The sequence below is a fragment of the Nyctereutes procyonoides genome, unplaced genomic scaffold, assembly GCF_905146905.1.
Source record: "Nyctereutes procyonoides isolate TBG_1078 unplaced genomic scaffold, NYPRO_anot_genome, whole genome shotgun sequence".
Lineage (NCBI taxonomy): Eukaryota > Metazoa > Chordata > Mammalia > Carnivora > Canidae > Nyctereutes > Nyctereutes procyonoides.
This window is the reverse complement of record NW_026575044.1, coordinates 3,510,010-3,531,567: the sequence shown is the minus strand read 5'-3', so window position 1 is coordinate 3,531,567 and position 21,558 is coordinate 3,510,010. Positions and strand designations below refer to the sequence as shown.

The window sequence follows — 21,558 nt, the reverse complement described above, 5'->3', positions numbered from 1 at the left end:
GAAAAAAGAAGAGCAAAGTATAGAAGTCTAAAGGGCAGGAGACACCATTTTCTGATTTCCCAGCCTTGCTTGGGGGTAACTAGACTCCCACCCAGCCCAGTGATGTCCTGACCAGAGTGGGGATGGTTGCTGAGAAGAGTTTTATTCCAGCTCTGCCCTCAAATCCCAGGAGAGCTGTGAGAATTCCGGAGAGGCTCCACTGTGGTCAAATGGGGCAGGAAACTGTGGTTCTTTGAGACTCCACGGAGGGGGAAGAGACAATGTGTATGATTTATGCTTCTCAGTGAAAAGGGAGCCATGAGGGTAAAACTATCTCCCTCAAAACCTAGAGCATAAAGACTTCTTACTTCTTCTAATCCTGGAAAGTTGTGGGCTTCCCCATGGGAGCCACAACACGCTGGTCCTGGCACTGCCAGGGAGGTGCTAAGAGGGAAACAGGATGCAGAAGGAAGGGGTCGAAATGAGCAAGAGTGCCCGTTGGCACATTTCTGTGAGTAATGATGCTGGCCCTTCGGGGTGTAGTTTTACATAAAAATTTGAGAAAATTATTTGAATTTAGGCAAACCTGTAATGTCAGTTATCACACTTCTCAACTGCTTCCTTTTAAGAGAATGAGTGCACTGGATTGCACTTTAGTCAGCATTCAAAAACAAGACTCTAGAATGATTATATATGGTTGGTACTCAAAAAAAAAAAAAAAAAAAGTAAGAACTTCAATACCAGTCACTACAGTTGGGCTATTGAAGGAACCCACAGGTGCAGGATACTGCAGGCACTTCCCCATCATGGCTGTACTTGTCCCCTCAGGAGTGACCATAACAGCTTTACTGATGGCCTCTGGAAGCAGCTGGGCTGAAAAGGCAAAAGGGCCTGCTTTGTATTGCCTCTGATTCTGTGTCTCTTTTCTTCTACCAAGCACAAAGAAACACAGGGTTCTTAAAGTGTGATTTAAAGATGTTAATTATCTTTATTTTTTCTTCTCCTTTTTTTAAGATTTTATTTATTTATTCAGGAGAGACACAGAGAGAGGCAGAGATATAGGCACAGGGAGAAGCAGGCTCCTCACAGGGAGCCCGATGTGGGACTCAATCCCCAGACTCAGAATCATGCCTTGAGCCAAAGGCAGACACCCAACCACTGAGCCACCCAGGCATCCCTAGATTTTCTTCTTATAAAAGCAATACATCTTTATTTTACAAAATTTCTGGAGGAAAATAAAATTAAGTACAAAAATATTTATAATTCCACTACCTAGAAATAGCTGGTATTAAAATTTTGTGGATTTTTTTTCTAGGTTTTTTTTTTTTAGTTTTTTAATCTGTATATATATTTTTGTTTTAATTCTTGCTTGTTACAAAATTAAACTCTCACTACATGTACTTGTGCATCTTTCTTTTTTGTAACAAACTACCATGAGCCTGTCTTCATAAATAATCATGCTTCTGATCATGAAAACTACACACGTTTGTCCTATGTAGCCAATAACAGCCAGAACAAGACCAAGTCTGGATAAAACAGATCCCCTGGTAGAAATGGTGTTCTAGCAGAAAGTAGTTCTTGGGATGCCTGGGTGGTTCAGTGGTTGAGCATCTGCCTTCGGCTCAGGGCGTGATCTCTGGGTCCTGGGATCTAGTTCAGCATCAGGCTCCCTGCTTGGAGCCTGCTTCTCCCTCTGCCTGTGTCTCTGCCTCTCTCTCTGTCTCTCATGAATAAATAAATAAAATCTAAAAAAAGAAAAAAGAAAAAAGGAAGTGGTTCTTTTCACAATCTCGGCCTTGGACTTCTATCACCTTAGGACTTCAGGCACTCTCAAAACTTAAATCAAGAGAAAACTTTTGAATGAAAAAAGAAAGGGCTGATGCTGCTCCAAAGATTCATTTCTGATGATTCAGGGGCTGCAAAATTCAGAGGAATGCATGAGACAGACCTCAGAAAAAGAAATCATTGAGGGAAACCACGTAGAAATGTTTTTAGTAAAAAGTAGCTGAAGCTATTACAGGACATTGAACTGGAGTCTGGAAAAAGACACACATTTTCGATCAGATTCAAGTTTCTGTTTGGATCAGGACATGGCTTGCGGTGGTGAAGCAAATCTGCCAGTTCTGACAATTGGGGTGGCCTGAAAGTCAGTTAGTGCCTAACTTCATGAGCAGCAAATGAGGCCCGGCACACAGCCCTGAGTCTAGTCTTGTGTGCCAAGTCAGCAGGAAGGGTTCTCTGAATGGTGACCCATGCGATTAAATTGTATTCTCACTTCCAAAAAGACCAAAAACCATATCATGTCAGAACAAAGTCTGCACCACTTAGGTCTAGGTTGAGTCTGAATGCAGTAGCATGGAGACATCAGTATAAAATAGGAACTAGAGTGATTGTTAAAGCCATTTACAGTTTCAAGGCATCAACCCTGGCATCATCCCAGAGTTATTCTAATCATCTCCTAATGCACCTACTCTAATTTCGTCATCCTCCTCTCATACATCTGACCCAAGTCAAAATTATCTTCCGTCATACTTTTAACATTACCACCATTCTCCAAAGCATTGATGCCACCAGATCCATTTAATAAAATTAAAATATTAAGGCATGGATTGAAATGTCGGACAGCACTTATGTAGCTTACAGGAAAATAAGAATACTGTGCCGTTGTACTGCCTTGGTGGAACAGGATGGTCCTCACAAACAACTTGAGGAGAAAGCAGGCATGGGAAATTTAATAACATCCCTGCGAGTGTCACCCGCAGGGGTGAGAAGCCTCCAGCCTTGTCATCTCTGGGGGCATCAGGGCGAGGGAGCAAAGCAGGTTGTTCAGGACTGTGCTGAGAGCTCCTCCGGCCCCACGCCCACCCCGGAACCCACTGCATCCCCAACCTAGTCTCTCAAACTACAAAAGGGTGAGTTCAAAGCAATATTTAGCTCAGAAACTTTGGTTCAGTAGAAGGAAGAAAAGTGGTCTCAGGCAAGGAGAAGGTGTCTCTAAAAGTTGGACGTGCAACCAAAGCAAACAGAGGGATTAACCCACCCCAGGGAGCAGCAGGGCTCCGGGATCTCTACGAGTCTGGATTTCGTTTTTCAGGCTTTGTTCTTTGATCTGAGGTGTTTTCACTTGTATGCCCTCCGCCCCTCCCGTCAAGGGCGTGAGCTCGGTCCGGACCTTGCCCTTCCGTCACTGCGAGAGACCCCAGGAGCCAGCGAGCCTCAGGAGGAAGGGGGCGGGGCAGAGCAGAGCAGCTAGTGCAAGCGGGGGGCTCCCAAGAGCTGAGGGGGCAAGAACACCCCTGGACGCTGGGAGGGCTGACAGCGACCGGGGAAGCGCTTCTTCCCACCCCGACTGAAAAGAAGCTCGGGGTCGGGCTGCGGACACCAGGCCCTCGGAGCCCTGGAGGAGGCGGGGCGGGGCGGGGCGAAGCAGAGGGGCGTGGCTAGGCAGAGGGGGCGGGGCTAGGCGGGGGCGAGGGGCGGGGCGAGGCGGAGGCGCCGAGGGAGGCCCCTCCTGCCGCTGCGCGGGGCACACGCACCGGGGCCCTCCCTGCTCCGGCAGCCGCGGGGGCCCCGGTCGCCCCCGCCCCACCCGCCGCCCCTTCCGAAGTCTTCCTCGCGCGTGACCCCAAGCGAGCTACCTGACGTGTGGGACCTGCGTTCCCTCCGCGAAGGGAGGCCGGTAGCTCCTAGGGTACGACGTCAGGAATATCCAATGAGCTCCGTACCCGGGCGGACGATCCCACAACGAATGTTGGGAAAAGTCGCTCTAACCCCTCGTCTGGGGCTTCTTCCGCCCGCTCCACCCGCCTGCAGCCGCGGCTCCCGGCCGAGGGCGCGCACCCGGGGCTGAGCGCAGCCGGACGGGGCCCCTCGCTCCCAGCGAGCCCTGGGCGCGGCGCGGGCTGGTCCGACTCCGGCCGGCCCCGTACCCCAGAATGCGCGGCGAGAGGGGCTCCGGGGCCCGCGCCTGGTTGTGTGCGCGGTGCAGGCGGCGGGAGAAGGGTCCCCGGTCGGGTCCGGCGAGGAGCGCGGCGTGAGGCGGGGCGAGGCTGAAGGGAGGCGCCGGGAGCCGCTCTGCCGAGAGTGGCTCGTTGGTCTAGGGGTATGATTCTCGCTTCGGGTGCGAGAGGTCCCGGGTTCAAATCCCGGACGAGCCCAGGCTTTTCTTTCTCTCCACACCTTAAACTTATTTTTTCGCCCCCACACAGCCCATTTAGGGTTTCTATGACACTAACCACTCTGGTGCCTTGAGCTTGAATGTTGATTCCCCTAATTTTACAGCGAGCAATCCAAATGGGATCATTTCGGACCGTTCGGCCTCTGAGCGCCAGAGAGCAGGGCAGGAGAACCGCTGTACCCTTAAAGCACAGGCGCTGGGGACAGAGCGGAGCCTCGTGCGGAGTCCTGCCCCGTCGCACCCCGCACGTGGGCAGGGTGCCGGCGCCCAGAGGTCGGGGCCGGGGGCGCGCGGGCCCCTGCCGACGCCCAGCCCCGGCCTGCGGCGGGACGTGCGCGGAAAGCGGGGGGAGGTAAACCACACCTGCGGGCGACCGAGAACGGAACGCTGCGTCCCTTGCACACGCGCGCGACTCCGGAACTAGCAGTGGTGGGGACCGCATTGCCAGAGTATCACAAACTTTCTACGTTTTCACGTTGTCTTCTAATGGCATTTGGGTGTACAGTGCTCAAAAGTTCGACTTTGTGTTTTGCATGGACACATATTTAGTACGTATTCAAAAATTAATTTTCAGAAATCTTTAATTCGTCAAGGGGAAAAAAGAGGGCTCGTCCGGGATTTGAACCCGGGACCTCTCGCACCCTAAGCGAGAATCATACCCCTAGACCAACGAGCCGGCGTGATTCCGTTCTCCCTGCCATGCTAAAGGAAGGTGACCAACTTAGTCTGGCGCCCCCAAGTGGCTATTCATATATTGTGTTTATGTCCACTTATTTTTGTCTTCTATATTGGCTTTATGTTTTCTTTCTCTTTTTTACTTTTTACCTTTACGAATCTGATACAGAAAAAAATAACTGTCTCATTACCAGTGTAATATATTTACCCTTTATTTCAAAAGCCCTATTTCAGTTTACATTCTTGGCTAAAAAATTGCAGGATGTCTGTGCTAATGTCCCTGTGGCAGGTAAATTCCAGACTCTCTCCCTTATTGAGTTCTGGACGTTGCATTTCCCAAAAAGAGTAAAATTTTTTGTTTCTTGTCTATACTTTTTATCTTAGTGCTCAAGGCCCCACTTTTCCAGCCTGTGAATTCCCATCTTTGTGTTTTTACTCAAACTCTTCAGCTGGAAAATCTCTTTTCCTCTTGGATGAATCCCAAATTCTAACCTTCCCAGAGAAAGATCCTTTAACATATTAAATTTTTTTGTGATATATAACTGGCGTGCGGTCTTATTTCCTCTAATCATAATTTATTGGAGGACAAGACACCAACATAAACCCTGAAATCTGTATAATTGGCAACTAAACGTATAATTCATTATGATTGGTGTCCAATTTTCCCAATATCTTTACTGCACAGCTTGTTTACTATATTTTACGTTCTTAAATACTTGGTATTTAAGTTTATGCTAATAAAGCTGGTCCTCAGTAAATGACTGCAATTAGTTTCGAGTTCCTTAACAATACAAATTTTGGTACTTGGACAGTTAGTTAAGTGTGAACTCTCACAAACAACTAACCAGATCAGCATCAACAAATAGAGGGGTGGCTAATCCTAAATAGACTTACTTACTTATTTTGCTTCATATCAGTTTATTAATTCATCTGATTGCTCATTCATTAAACAAACTTCAGAAGCACTATGTACCGGTCACTGAATTGTCAACTTCCCTCCTATGGTTTGACACTAGCAAATTATAGTTTTGGAGCTCTCACATTCTCCACCCTTCTGTTTTATTTGAAACCGCCCTGACTTGAGTGTTGAGTTCTTCTTAGGGCTCAAGGCAAGGAGAAAAGAATACCCTTTAAAATGTTAATTAGTTCTAGATGCCAGCTCACTTTATTCATCAAAACTGAACTGGAAAAAATGTGCCCTGGACACAAGAAGTTTATATTTCTCAGGAGAATAAGGCAACTAAGAAATATAACTTGTAAGTTAAAATAATTGTAACCACTTCGTATTTCTGAAAACCTTACCTTCTACAGTTACTAAGAGGTCTCTATGCTCTCCTTTCCCTCTTGACTTTACTATAGTTATTATCATTTTTAGGGCTTTTTTTTTTTCTCCTACTGCTCTCTAGTGATTGAAAAATAGTTTGTCTATTACTCTTCAGGCTCCATTAGAGTATCTCATTTGCCTCTCACAAAACTCCGGATATCAATTGCCTAACTCATGGTGAGAAACATCTCTCTGCCAGTCAAGGAATGCCTGTGACCCTCTCCAGGGCAAATCCTTCCTGTGGTACGCAGATAGTTGCAGCATGTAAGGAGACAGAGGAACTCAAAGAACATTTTATCCCATTCACAGTGAATGAAGAAGCCTGGTGACATCTACTTTTACTGACCCCATTATTCGTGTTCCCACAACTTGGTGCCCGGAAACAGCAGAGACACTAGAATTCTAATTTTCAAATTTTCAGTATTTTCTGGCAAAAATGCAACCTTTCTCCTGATTTCAGCCATTCTGTCAATAGAAATGTTAATGAAATTGGGGTTCCTGGGTGGCTCAGTCAGTTCAGAGATCTGCCTTCTGCTAGGGTCACGGTCCCAGCATCCTGGGTTCTAGCCCCAAATAGGGCTCCCTCCTCAGTGGGGGGTTTATTCCTCCCTCTCCCTCTGCCTCTCCCCACCTTGTGCTCTCTCACTTGTCTTCTCTCTCAAATAAGTAAATTTAAAAAAAAAAATTTTTTTTTAAAGAATGTTACTGAAATTGATTTAACTTCAGGAAAACTTTTTCATGGTGGCCTGGAATTCATCTTCGACTCTGTCTGATATTTATTCATTAATAGTCAAATTCTCAGTGTTCCAGGAACTTCTTGCAATTGCTACCCACAGATCACAGCGTTCCAATTCCTGCGGCCACAGATCTTAGAGACAAGGAGGATAGGAATGCCAGTGAGAATACAGGCGGGTAGGGGAGAGAATTGTGCCACAATCACAAAGATCTGTTTGAAATTTTGGTGCCTGTCACCCTCTTTCTACTTTGTCCATTAATTCCAGCTCTAGAAAATTCTGCCCTTATATATTTGCCAGCACTTATGCTCCTGAGTGCCCTTCATCTCTATTAAGAGAAGCCATTAAGCCCTGAGATGTTCCCAAGGCAAACCCCTCCTTGCTACTGCATTTATTGTGCACTGCATGAGAAAGGAAGTCTGTGAGGCAATGGGCCTGTGTTGATGAAAACTGCTATCAGGAGGCCCTGACACATGATTTTTTCTTATTATTGATGCTGTGAGGAAAATTCTTCCTGGGAAGCCGCTGCTTTTCAGAGGCAGCTGTCCATTAAAAGGACCCTTCTGACCTCATTGGAAGTCTCCAGTTGATTCCGATTGTATTATCTGGACAGCATGAGCCGGAAAAGGGGAGTTTCCGGGAGGAAGAAAAGGTTTGTGAAGGGGGAGTTTTGCTGAGTGAGGATCTCACGCTAATAATAATGATTGGAATCCAAAGGATTTGTTTTTTTGTTTGTTTTCTTTTTGTTTTTTGCTTGTTTGTTTTCCCATTTACTCTCTGCAGCAGGATCAGGAACTACAAACTTGCATGATGTTTTTAAATTTGCAACTTCTCTAGATTAATTTAATAAATATGAATTCATCTTTTCATCCAAAATAAAAATATATTGAGCATCTGCTTTGTGCATGCTGAATATACTTGCGAACAAAACAGAAACAGTCCCTGCCCTGGTGGAGCATACATTTTAGTGAGAGGAGACAGACAAATAATGAAGTGATTTGTATAGGGAGGGTTTGCAATTTGAACAGGGTGGGGAGGATAGGCCTCTTCACGAAGATAACACAGGAGCAAGAGCTGCAAGGGGAGGAAGGTGTGAATCATGTAGAAGCCATATCTGGAAGAACCAAATGGGTAGAGGGGAGAGCCAGCGCAAACCCCCAGAGACGTGTGTGTACCTGAAACATTCCAGAGACAGTGATAAGGACAGTGTATCTGAGAGGAGAGGGCAAGGGTGAGAATAACAGTTGAGCATTCCTAAGTGCCGGGCTCGATCTTAGGCCTTGGGAAAACAGAAAACTCTATGGCAAGTCCCTCTTGAGTCCCTCAGGAGGGACCATTTTACATGGGAGACAGACAAGTGAATGGATAATAGCAACCAAATGCTGATATGATAATAGTAACATTTATCAAGAACTTATCACCTCATACATTATTCTCAACTGTGTTGCAAAGACCTTGAGAGATGAATCCCAATTTAAAGCCTAAAGATGATTTGTTAGGAATCTAAATGAGTACAGAGGTGTACCAGGTGACAGTGGTCAAGCCTACATGGGGCAGTGTGGGGAGATATTAGAGACTACAGGGGAACTTTCTAGGGGAATTCAACCCTCCAGTTACATTCTGAAAGATGAGAAGGTCAATGTTGACCTTCAAGGGGCAGAGGGAGGCCTAAAGCGTGGGGAAGCAGTGGGAAAAGAGCCCTGTAGGCGCAAGGGGCCCCAGCATTAGAATCTTAAAACTGAAGGCAGGTTTGGTTGTGCGGCTGGAGTGTGGGGTGAAGGGCATAAGGCAGGGGCTCACAGAAGCAGCTTGCAGGGATATGTGTCCCACTCAAGCTGCTCCAACTTCATGGTAAGGGCAATGAGGACCCAAGAAAAGCTCCCAATAGGGAGTAGATGGGAAATTCATTCTGTCCATATTCTGGCAGTTGTGGAAGTTGTGAAAATATCTCAGCTGTTACAGGGGACATGGAAAGTCCAGCCCCTTGCAAAATACCTCACACTCCAGGTATTCTTGCTTGTTTTCTCTGGACTGGTTTTCCTACCTGCAGGGGCTCCATGCAGGTATGGGGGACTGGAGAAGATCCGAAGATCCCCAGGGAGATGCAAGGGGAGAAGCTGGCTGGGGCCTGAAGCTAGGGAACCAAGAGGTGGTCAGTCTGGGAGTAGCCATATCTGGGTGTCATCCAGGAGTCCCTAGGGAGGCCCCAATGCCAGACCGACCAAGCCCTCTGACTCTTCCAAGAAAATGATGTTTCCTTTACATCAAATACTTGAAGGGAAGGACATTCTACTGACATGAGACTGATGGTCCAATGTTTCTGGTGGAAGACCTTGCAGGTTCCAGGTAGTCCTTCTGAGGTTTCCTGGGGCTGCAGACCCCGGCAGCTAGCTGCCTTCTGGTTGTCCGTGGGGTGCTGTCAGCATTTTAAGCTCTGTTCATGGTCCAGCTTGTCAGCTGTCCTCGCAGACCAGCTTCTCTTCCTTGGCTTTTAGTTCTGGTTGTCTGGTAGCATCATTTTCCACTCAGGCTAGAATTGGAGGTCACATCTGTCTTTCTGAATTCTTTTCTCTTGATCAGACTTCCCACCCAATTGATACTCAGTCCTGTCACTCTCTTACTGAAATTTTTTAGAAATATTTTTTAAAAAAAGAAAGACCACCTCAAATTCTACATCCTTTGTGCATCTTTCCCACACACCAATTGGGCCAGGGGCTCTCAGAAGAGGAAGGTATGTGCGTTGGAGGTATATCAGAGAAGCTTGTAGCATTACATGGGACTTTGAGAGCTAATGTCCCTGTTGGTCTTGGGTTTTACCTTTATTTGCCCTTCTCTTCAAGGATTTTAAAAAAATTTAGCACTTGTTTGTCTACACCGGTAGATTATGTGCTTCTTTAAAGTCTAGGTGTTCTACATCTATAACACATAGTAGTCACTTAACACTTTGTATTCTATCCAACCTATGATACATTCCAGGCACATTTCTTAAGGACCTTGCTGAGAAAAATAGGGCATAGTGGTTGTCATGCTTTTTTAGTTATCTCTCCCTACTCCTAATCATTAAGAGTTTGCTTACGAGGCTAGTAGGCTAAAACAGCAAAAATACCAATTTGTCTAAAATTGACTTCAGACAGAACCCTGAAATGAGAGGGTTGCATTTGGGTGTTCTCCAGACTCTTCCCCTACTCTTGTCCAAATGGTCTACATTTTGTTCCTTCCTTGACTCTACTGGCCTCCCACCTGGATTTTTCCTTTTCTTCCCTCGCTCTCATCCTGTCCCTCCCCGCTGTGTGCCTTTTGCACGGTGTTCTCCTAAGGACACTTCCAAACCCTTTTCAGCATTCACCGGGCAACCAGCGAGCAGGGGACACACTCTGGGCCCAGGTAACCAAGCTGAGCAGGGTCAGCCAAGGCACTGCAGGACCAGGAATTTCCCATTCCAATTTTAATCGACACATCAAGGGACATTTTGTCCGCAAAAGCAAAAACAAACTAAAAAGCACATTCATTTGTGTTCCAGGTAGTAGGTAAGAGGCCCCAGTCCTGCCTTTCTTAAGCCGAAAAAAGGACTCACTCCTAAAAGGAGATTGGGGCAAGATGGAGACTTCATTTCAAGCTGGCTGATTTCTCAAATTGCAACACATAAATTACCTAGTCCGGGCGAAGGACAAGCCTTGCAAACGGCAAGGCGGGAGATGCGTTCCATGTGGACGACTGAATCATCCCATCGTCATTCTCATTTTTTTTTTTTTTTCCCTTTGTAAAGGGAGCGCTGCTTTCTCTTTAGGTGAGGTTCGGAGAAACCTAGAAGGGCTGACACCGAGGCGAGAACGGAGCCGGCAAAGAGGAGGGACTATGGAGAGATCTGCGGGACTGGACCTCCGAGGCAGCGGAGACGGCGGCCGGTCGGCGGGACAGGCGGACACCCAGGCGGGCAGAGCGCCCGGCGGCAGGAGCCCAGCCCTCGGGAGACCCCGGCCTCCAGCGCCGGGAGAAGGAGCCTGGGTGGGACCGGGGGGCCGGGCCCTCCGGACGAGGGGGGTGATGGACAGGCGGCGTCCTCCAATGGCGTCCTCCCGAGGCCGCGGGGCGGGCCAATGAGCGGGCCGCGGGGGCGGGCGCGGGGCGGGGACTGCCGCGGGGGCCAGCGGCGGGGAGCGCGGCGTGGAGGTGCCAGCGGGCGCGGGCGCGGGCGCGGGCGCGGGCGGCGGCGGCGGCGGCGGCAGCGAGGCCGAGGTTCCTCCCGCAAGCCGAGCGGGGTGCAGTGGGGCCGGCGGCCCAGAGGCGCGGCGGCGGCGGCGGCGGCGGCGGCGGCAGCGGCGTTGGGAGGACGATGGCAGCACTCGCGGGAGCCGCGGCCGTGCTTGCAGCCGCAGCCCGCAGGCGCTGGCTGTGGCTGGTGCTGGCGGCGGTGCTCGGGCTGTGTGAGTGATGCGGGCGCCGCGGCCGGGCGGCGGGGCGGCGGGGCGGCGGGGCGGCGGGGGCCTCCCGGGGCCGGCGCCCTCCCCCTCGCGGCGGCCGCGGTCCGTGCGCGCCGGGCGCCGAGGCGGGGAGGGGGCGCGGCCTGCGCGCTCCGGGGCCTGGAGGGCGCGCGCGGTTGGGGAGCGCCTGGTTTTCCTTCTTCCCGGTCCCTGCGTGTGCGGGAGGAGGGGCGAGCTCCCCACCTTGTCCCTCCTGGGGGCGCTGCCGGGTGGCTGCCTGGAGCTCGCGCGGGGTCGCCCGCCTTCCCCGCCTGTGCCCCGGGGGTGCCCCGGCCCGCCTGGATTCCGGTTTGGGAATCCGGGGTTCCCGACCTTCCCCACCTCAGGGAGGCGGCGGAGGAAGGTCGCAGGGTTTGCTTTCGCAGGGCCTTTGTTGGCTTGTGTCCTCGGTCTAAACGCACGTTCTCTTTGAGCCTGTAAATTCCATTTCGAATGCTCTCCAGTGCATTTTGTAAGCCTCCGGGATCGGGGAGTGCTGCAGTCTCCTGGGTCTCGCCTCTAGCCGCCGAGCACCCATACCGACAGTACATCTGCATTACTTCTGGGATGCACTGGGAGTAGCACTGAAATGACCTGGCTTAAAAAGAATTTGGTCGAATCCCTAATGATTCCAGACAGAGTCACCACGGTTTGACAAGACACCAGACATTAAAAAGCTCATTTTTCCTTTTTTTTTTTTTTTAAACTGACCTTTTTTTCTTGCCAAATTTCGTGGGTCAACATAAGGTAAACCTCAGGCTCGATTTATTGCATTGGATGAGTTGTTTTATGGACGTCTGAAGTGGTGTTGGCCATAGGACATTGTGCTGTTCAAAGCCGAGGACTTGTTGCTGTTTCAGAGTGCGGTTAAGTAATGGCTATAAAGAAGGCCAACTCCTAAGAAACCACGTAGACTTTTTCCTTTCTTTTGTTTCCCAAAATGTCAGTTGCATCACAGTGGCTGAATACAAGTTTACTCAGTAATTTCTCTCATAGAAAAGTCCTTAGTGTAGTCTTTGGGACCAGGAAAACTATTATTTAACCGGTGATTCCAGAGGTGGTGAGGTGTAAAGGTAAAAGCCCTCACCTTCTAGAGGTTGACAGATGAAGATATACGGTGTTTACACAAGTCAGAGTCTATTCTGTATAAATGTCTGTTCTGAGGGAAAAAAAGTTAAAAGTTTCTTGTTGGTGATGGTGACAGTATTTGTGTTTTAAGTTAACCAGTAGGAAATAGCCTAAACATAAGGTTTATGAGAAATCTTGTGTGTGTCAGACAGAATAATTAGGAAAGTTCAGACATTGCTACTGACTCTAGGTCCTAGAAGCAGCAGAACTGAAATACTGAATATTAATGGATATTAATATGAAAAGACCGTCAGAATAATAACTACAAACACCTTGGATGGGCCCGGCTCTTCAGTAAGGAAAAATGAATGTTGACCGATGAAAATCAGCCACTCATGCTACTGCTTAGTTTTGGGAAACTATCAAATGCTCCCTCTTGCCAAATTGTCTTTTCCTGGTTGTGGATAGTGTCTATAGCAGTCCACTTTTATAGAAAACCTTCCTGAATTTGATCCAGATACAGTTATTCAGCAAACATTGATTAAGCACCTTGTAAGTATTATGCGCCAAACATACTTGGGAAGGATGGTCCCTGCCCTCCTGTAACTCACGGTTCATATAAAAAGTCATTTGATGGTGGTGTGCTGTGAGAACTTGAAGAAGGGCCATCATCTCAGACTGGAGTTGAGGGCCTGGAGGAAGGGATGCTTAAGCTGAGTAGGCACTGGGCAAGGAAACAGTAGAAGCAGAGTCCTGAATAGACCTGTTCTTACGTAGGTAGGTCAGTGTGGTGGGAGATAGGTTTGTGCGGTGGGAGGGAGATGGGGGGCAGTGGAGGTGGGGGAGCCAGCCAAAGGCATTAACTCACAAAGGACTTTGTAAGGCTGGTTTTTTATCCTGAGGACTTGGGGAAGCTGGTGAAGGATTTTTTTTGGAGATGTGAAGAATGGATTGGAGGGGTGGGAGACTGAAGAAACCGGAGAGGGCTATTGTCATAATCCAGAGGTGGAGGATGAGGGGCTGAGTTAAAGCAGTGGGATATGAAGAGAGGATGCCCGTGAGCTAGTTAGAAAGTACATTTGATAGGGCTTGGAAACGGATTTGCTGTGGCCTTGAAAGAGGAATGAAAGATGATCCTAAGTTTGGGGATTGGGTAATGGCCTATTTTTGGCAAGTGGGGCTTTTCACAGGTGAACGTGGGATTGAGGGAATAGTGTATGAGGAAGATGATGATGACGATGAAGTTACTTTTGGGTATGTTGAGTTTCAGATACTGCTGAGACATCCTAACAACAGAGGTGGGCAGAAGACAGTAGGATAGATGATTCTGGAGATGAGAAAGTTCTAGTTGGAACTGCAGATTTGGAAGGCATCATGTAGATAGTAGTTAAAGCTACCATTGCTTGGATGAGGTCACCAACAGAGACCTGTAGAGAGTGTATTGAAGGAAATAGGAGGGCCAAGGCAGAGCCCTGGGGTATATGGAACCTGAGAAGGAGGCCTGATGAGTAAAGGAAGAACGGAAGAATGCTGTGTCTTTGAAACCAAGAGATAATGAAGTTTTAAGCAAGAGGGAGTGGTGAAGAGTATCAGAAGACATTAAACATGATGAGGATTAGTTGGATTTGGCAATTGTCAGGTCTGTGGTCCCCCATAAGTAGGAATGAACACACAATATATGAAGAATAAATTTCAGTAATTTGCGCCGACCATTTTATTTTTTTAAGATTTTATTTATTTATTTCTTCATGAGAGACACAGAGAAAGAGAGGCAGAGACACAGGGAGAGGGAGAAGTAGGCTCCATACTGGGAACCTGATGCAGGACTTGATCCCAGGTCTCCAGGATCAGGCCCTGGGCCGAAGGCAGGCCCTAAACCGCTGAGCCACCCAGGGACCCCCTGCGCCGCCCATTTTAGTAAATGGCACCAACATGCATCTCGTTGCTCAACGCAGAAGCCTAGGATCCACCCTTGATTCCTCCCTGTCTTTCATTTAGCCCCACATCCAACATGTTCTTCCCTCTGCAAAATGCATTTGGAATTACCCACTAGTTTTCTCTTAGTGGTCCATTCTTAGCATTTTAGTCAGATTCACCCAGCTGGTCTACCTGTTCCTCTATCCTGCCTCTTTTTAAAAACTTTTTATTTTTTATTTTTTAAAGATTTTATTTATTCATGAGAGACACACAGAGAGAGAGAAGGAGAGGCAGAGACACAGGCAGAGGGAGAAGCAGGCTCCATGCAGGGAGCCCGAAGTGGGACTCAATCCTGATTGTCTCAATCCTGTGGTAGCCTTATTCACGCCCTGGGCTGAAGGCGGCGCTAAACCGCTGAGCCACCAGGTATTCCTTAAAAACTTTTAAAAAAAGATTTTATTTATTTGAGAGAGGGCACACATGAGTAGTGGAAGGGGGAGGGGCAGAGGGAGAACCAGGCTCCCCACTGATTGGGAGCCAGACTCTGGCCATTCCAGGACCCTGAAATCATGACCTGAGCTGAAATATTCTGGCTCTTTTTAATCCATTCTTCACCCAACTGCAAGAATGATTTTTATAAAACTGCAATCAGATCATCTTGCTTTCTTGCTTAAAAGCCTTAATGGCTTCCCCTTACACTCTGAATGGCATACTGGCTTCTTCCATGGCCTGCAATGCTGTGTGGTCTACTTCCTGTCTCTCTGACTTCAGCTTTATGCCACTTGCCCCCCTGCCCACTATTTTCAAGCCACATGCCATCTTTTGCTCTTTGACATTCATTCTCACCTCAAGTCCTTTGCACTTGCTGCTGGCTGCTGCCTTTTCCTGTTCTTTCCCCAGAACTGCCCAGAGTTGTCTCCTTTTCATTCATTAAGATCATAAATGTCACTTTTTTTCAGAGAGGCCTTTCTCCATCCAGCCTCTCCAGAGGAACTCCCTGTTATCATTCCTGGTCCTTTATTTCCCTGTTGAAATTTCTAACCTTTTTGGTTTTTCTTTTTTCTTCTCTCAGAATCTAGGATAGAGATAGTGTTTGTCTTGTTTGTAGAAATATTCCTAGTGCTTAGCACAGTGAACACTACAGATGCCAATGTTTGTTAAAGGGCAGTGAGGCATAGGTATGTCTTGATATCAGTTTGTTAGCAGTTTGTAATATGCAGTTAGGATTTAGCCTGACATATGGTAGGTACTCAATAAATGTTTCTTGGAAAAAGGAATATTTGTTACAGGTGTGATTTCATGTATTATCTGGTTATTTTCACTCTTTTAAGTACCAGTTCATATTTCTTTGGAAACGAATGAAATGAATTAACATTCTTCAACTACTTTAAACACCATAGTTTTAGAATTACTAGTTATTGTACTTTTAAATTAATCATGGTTGTTGTAGCCTTTAAGTATTTTATCAATAGGACTTTTGATGCTTGTTGACAAAATTCAGACTTGAGACACTACCTCTGCAGTCAAAGGCCACAAATTTCTTTTTTTTCTTTTAAAAGATTTTATTTATTTATTCATGAAAGACACAGAGAGAGAGGCAGAGACATAGGCAGAGGGAGAAGCAGGCTCCATGCAGGGAGCCCGATGTGGGACTCGATCCCGGGACTCCAGGATCACACCCTGAGCCGAAGGCAGACACTTAACCGCTGAGTCACCCAGGCGTCCCTTCTTTTCTTTTTTTAATTTTATTTATTTATTTGAGAGAGAGAGAGAAAGCCAGACTGAGAGCCGAAGGCAGATGCTTAACCAACTGAGACACCAGGTGCCCAAAAGGCCACAAATTTCAGTACTAGTTCCCTCAGCCTTTAACTTACTCACTAGGTGGGATAATATAGTATATGTGCTGCCGAAGCGAGCACACTAGGTGGGATAATAAAATTAAACTTAGTCCAGGGGCACCTGGGTGGCTCATTGGGTTAAGCATCTGCCTTCAGTTCAGGTCATGATCCTGGGGTCTTGGGCTCTAGTCCCACTTTGGGCTCCCTGCTCAGCGGGGAGTCTGCTTCTTCCTTTCTCTTCGTCCCTCTCTCCACTTGTTCTCTCTCTCAGATAAACATACGGAATCTTAAAAGAGAAAAAAACCAAAACTTAGTCCTTAAAAAAAGATACTCTACCACTTGTTTTTGCCCTAACTCTAGGGTAGTCATTAGGCTCAGATACTCCAAAGGAAGTAAAACAAATCTTAAGTGAAAAAAAGATATATGTGAAAAGTACATGAAATGAAAATTTATGTATTTACAAAGTAAAGGCACTAAATGAAAACCTACTGGTTGTTTGGTGCTGTTTTAGTTACTGGGGATACAGCAGGGAGACTGGATCCTATACAGGATGAATATACTGAAAAGAAATAAATAAAGGACAGATTAAATTCCTGACAGTCACCACTTTTAAGAAAATATGATTCACCTCTTGTGAAAATTTGCAGAATTAAACTAGAACACTTGTATTATAAAATAGATAATTTTTAAACGTACAAGAGATATGTTGTAGGATTTCATTAATGGCTGATCTTTCCTACTGAGTTTTTTAAATGTGCTTTGATTGGGAAAGACTTGTTATACATGGTTTTTAAAAAACATTGCTGCATGCCCTCCATCTAGAAAATGCTGGCCTACCTGTTGAATATTTCTCACATTCTTTTCTATTCCCACTGAGGCTGATTTATGTGATTCCATGGTCACATTTTTCCTGGGTGATTAGATCTTCTACAGGGCCCCAAGGGTGTTTTTATTTAAGTTCTATCTTTTATCTGAGAATTTGAATTCTGTGTGTAAGACATGCCTCTTAAGTGTACCTAAACTTTGCAAAGATTTTAATCTTGTTCTCTAGGATCACTGGCATCATTTGAAATGAGAGAGTAAAGGGTTTGCTCTGACAGAATTTATTATAGATTAGTTTGATCCTTAGGCCCCATCAAAGGGAATTTAATTATTAGAAAAACTAGACATCTCTCCTGAGGTCTTAAGTATCATATAGCTTTGAGTCTTGGTTCCTAAGACCGATAAGATATGAAGCTTTCATGTATCTTGAGTGATTTTCCTTTCTTCCTTTTCTACTCATTTTGCCAAGTGCTTGACATTAGCAATGCCCTAGAGTCCACACCATAGTCCTTGGGATTTTGACTGCCATAACAAGGCAGAGGTCAGTTGGCTTTGTGACCATTCATAGTGCCTAAATTGAGAAATTTAATTGTCTCATGGGAACCTCATATCTTTGCCCTTAAACCACTTTATTCAATATCTTTTTGAATGCATGTGGCTTGCTCTAATTTTTATTCACTTAAAATTTTCCATTGTTCCCATTAAATCTTTTATCAAGAAAGAAAGGATGATTTCATTAATAAATTCTCCTTCAGTTAACTTATCTTTCAAACTCAGACTCTCTTTAGAAATTGTGAACTTTGCAATACCTCTGACTCTCTGGGCATATAGTTGGAATATAGTTGGTCCTTAAACAACACTGGGGTTAGAGGTACTGACCCCCACACAATCAAATTCAAGAGTAACTTTTTTTTTTCTTTTAGGATTTTATTTATTCATTCCTGAGAGACAGAAGGAGAGGGAGAAGCAGACTCTCTGTGGGGAGCCTGATGTAGGACTCGAAACCAGGACCCTGGGATCACGACCTGAGCCAAAGGCAGATGCTCAACCATTGAGCCACCCAGGGTGCCCCAAGAGTAACTTTTGACTCCCAAAAACCACTAATAGCCTACTGTGGACTGGAAGCCTCACCAATAAAATAAATAGTTGATTAAGATGTTTTGTATGTCATATGTATTGTATATAGTATTCTTACAATAAAGCAAGCTAGAGAAAAGAAAATGTTAAGAAAATCATAAGGATGAGAAAATATACAGTACTGTATTAAAAAACAAATGTAGGGGATCCCTGTGGCTCAGAGGTTTGGTGCCTGCCTTTGGCCCAGGGCGCAATCCTGGAGTCCCGGGATTGAATCCCACATCGGGCTCCCGGCATGGAGCCTGCTTCTCCCTCTGCCTGTGTCTCTGCCTCTCTCTCTCTCTCTCATAAGTAAATAAATAAATCTTAAAAAAAAAAAAAATAAAAACAAATGTATAAGTGAACCTGTGCAGTTCAAACTGGTATTGTTCAAGACTCAACTGTAGTTGTCTTGCAACTAAGTTTAGCTAATTGGATTTAGAAATGTACTATGTCTTTGTCGAGCCTCAGTTATTATTGTAGATAATTGCTGCACAGATTGAAATCCATGACTTGAGCTTTGTTAGTGTCATGCTATAACCAACTGAACAAACTTTGATTTGCAATGAATATGGTTTATGCTACGGCCCTGATACTCTACTTGGGAATCTGGGACTTTATTAAGTGCAATTTAAAAATATTTTTTAAAATGCTTTTATCAAAGTTAAGAAATGTATTCTTTTTCTCTTCAAACATTAAGGATCACAGTGTGGAGTTATGTCACTTTAATGTAATCTTGTGTTTTTCCTAAAAAAGTGAAGGTGCTATATTGTAGACTGAGCTTCAGTGAGAACCTTATATGACCCTGTACCAGAAGGTATCTTAGAGTTAGTTGCTCTTCAGTCATGTCCAGGTTATATTTGCTATATGCCCTTCTTCAAAGAGTGTTTCTCAAACACTGGTGAAGGATTCCATTTCCTAAGAGAAAAATGTGTTAAAATGCAAATATTTGGGGCATCCCGGGTGGCTCAGCAGCTTAGCGCCCCCTTCAGCCCAGGGCGTTATCCTGGGGACCCGGGATCAAGTCCCACATCAGGCTTCCTGCATGGAGCCTGCTTCTCCCTCTGCCTCTGTGCCTCTTTCTGTGTTTTTCATGAATAAATAAATAAAGATCTTTAAATAAAATAAAATGCAAATATTTGAGACCTTTTTTTTTTTAAGATTTTATTTATTTATTCATGAGAGACAGACTGAGAGAGAGAGGCAGAGACAGAGGCAGAGGAAGAAGCAGGCTCCATGCAGAGAGCCCGATGTGGAACTCAATCCTGGGACTCCAGGATCACACCCTGGGGCAAAGGCAGATGCTCAACCGCTGAGCCACCCAGGTGTTCCAAGACCTCCTAAATGGCTAAGAAGGGCAGAGAGAAAAGGAATGAGTTGTTTGGGAGAAATTTTGAATTAATTGATACTATATCTGTCTATATAGATATAGATACAGATCCTGTGTGTGTGTGTGTGTCTTTTCTGCCAGGTATAGTTCTTTCTTAGCCCTTAGAATTTAGATATAAAACTAGCTTCATGCTATTTCTTTTGCTCTTCCCTCATTCACTGAGTGCTTACTATGTGCCAGGTCTGTGCTAAGCAATTTATTATTATTATTATTTTTTAAGATTTCATTTATTTATTCATCTGAGGCAGGGAGGGGCAGAGACAGAGGCAGAGGGAGAAGCAGGCTCCATGCAGGGAGCCCAATGTGGGACTCAATCCTGGGACTCCAGGATCATGCCCTGGGCCAAAGGCAGGTGCCAAACCACTGACCCTTCCGGGGATCCCCCTCTGCTAAGCAACTTAAATGCATTATCTCATCTACAATTCTGTGTGATTATTACTATTTTTATGAATTTCGCAGATGAGCAAACTAAGAATCCAGTAGCTTGTGTAACTTGTGCACAAGTCACATAAAGCTAATCCATGGTAGGGATGGGACTCAAAGCATTTATTTGCAGCCTCTCTGCTATATTATAGAATTTCTCCTTCAAAGTCTCTAACCATTTCTTAGGAGGTTTTTGGCATATCTGAAATGTTTACATAGAGTCTTTCCTCTGTGCCAAGGTATCCAGTTTCCTGCTCTTTGTGGTAATGTTTGTATAAGAATCTTGATGGCTTGCTTCCTGCTGACTCTGCTGTGGAGGAACAGAGCTGCCATGTTGAAGCCATCCTTACTGACAGTGCAGAATCTGTGCCACCCAATGCTTTGATACTCAGGGTGGTTTTTTGTTTTGTTTTTTTTTTTTTTTTTTTAAGATTTTATTTATTTATTTAGGAGACACAGAGAGAGAGAGAGGCAGAGACCCAGGCAGAGGGAGAAGAAGGGTGCCTGCAGGGAGCCTGATGTGGGATTCGATCCCAGGACCCCTGGATCACGATCTGAGCCCACGGCTGACAATCAACCACTAAGCCACCCAGACACCCCATTACTCAGGGATTTTTAATGATATGTTTTTTGTAGGTTTCTCTCTTATACTGATCCTTCTGGCTACCACACAGCGCAAGTCCATTTAACCAAGCCTCCGATACCACGCTCGGCTCAGAAAGGTCCCTCGCCCCATAGCAGGAGGCACTATGGACCAAGCCAGTGAGCCTGACCTTTTGGATTGGGTTGAGTTCTTCCCTGGAGGCTGTGTAAATCCTTCTACAGTTGAGACTTGTGTCAGGCTAGACCCCTCAGGATGTCCAATCAGGCCCTAGGGGTTTGCAGAGAGGCTCCTCACTGGCACCTTTGCCTGGCCCTCCACTCCATCAGCAGAGGTTCCAGAGCTCTGCTCCTTTGCCTACCACAAGTCTGAGTACCAGCCCTTGTCTCTGAACTGGTGGGGACTTGGTCTTAACCACTTTCAGCTATTAGGAATTTAATCCTCCCTCACCACCCGCCCCCCCGACTGTAAGTGTAGAAGAACCCCAGTGAGGCTTACTGAATTTTACAACACTGGAGAAATTAGAGAATGTATTATTTTTTTTAAGATTTTATTTATTTATTCATGAGAGATAGAGAAAGAGGCAGAGATACAGGCAGAGGGAGAAGCAGACTCTCTGCAGAAGCCCCATGTGGGACTTGATCCTGGACCCCAGGATTCCTCCCTGAGTCAAAGGCAGACACTCAACTACTGAGCCACCCAGGTGTCCCCAGAGAACGTATTGATAATGAACAGAGGTGATAGCGATTGTAATCGGACTCTAGCATAGGGATTTCAGAACAGAACATGCTGAGAGGCAGTTTCGCATTGTCATTTCAGAGTGTAGGTCCATAGTCTCTTATCAGCAATTTAAAATGCCCAAATTGGGACACCTGGGTGGCTCAGCAGTTTGGCGCCTGCCTTCAGCCTAGGGTGTGATCCTGGAGACCTGGGATTTTTTTTTTTTTTAGATTTTATTTATTTATTCATGAGAGAGACACACACACAGAGAGGCAGAGACATAGGCAGAGGGAGAGGAGAAGCAGGCTCCTTGC

The 21,558-nt window shown here is 46.1% G+C and overlaps 1 protein-coding gene and 2 non-coding genes across 3 annotated transcripts in view; 2 read left to right on the top strand and 1 right to left on the bottom strand.

Moving 5' to 3' along the window:
• Positions 1–4,064: 4,064 nt before the first annotated feature.
• TRNAP-CGG (transfer RNA proline (anticodon CGG)) lies at positions 4,065–4,136 on the top strand. Its single transcript has one exon. It is a non-coding gene; the product is annotated as a tRNA-Pro (tRNA).
• Positions 4,137–4,760: 624 nt separating this feature from the next.
• Positions 4,761–4,832, bottom strand: TRNAP-AGG (transfer RNA proline (anticodon AGG)). The gene has a single exon. It is a non-coding gene; the product is annotated as a tRNA-Pro (tRNA).
• Positions 4,833–10,744: 5,912 nt separating this feature from the next.
• The window catches only part of MPZL1 (myelin protein zero like 1), a 70,357-nt gene continuing 59,543 nt past the window's right edge, over positions 10,745–21,558 (top strand). The window contains exons 1-2 of the mRNA XM_055324336.1: positions 10,745–10,894; positions 10,971–11,313. Of these exons, the coding sequence (XP_055180311.1) occupies positions 10,745–10,894; positions 10,971–11,313 (493 nt within the window). The remainder of the gene's footprint in view (positions 10,895–10,970; positions 11,314–21,558) is intronic.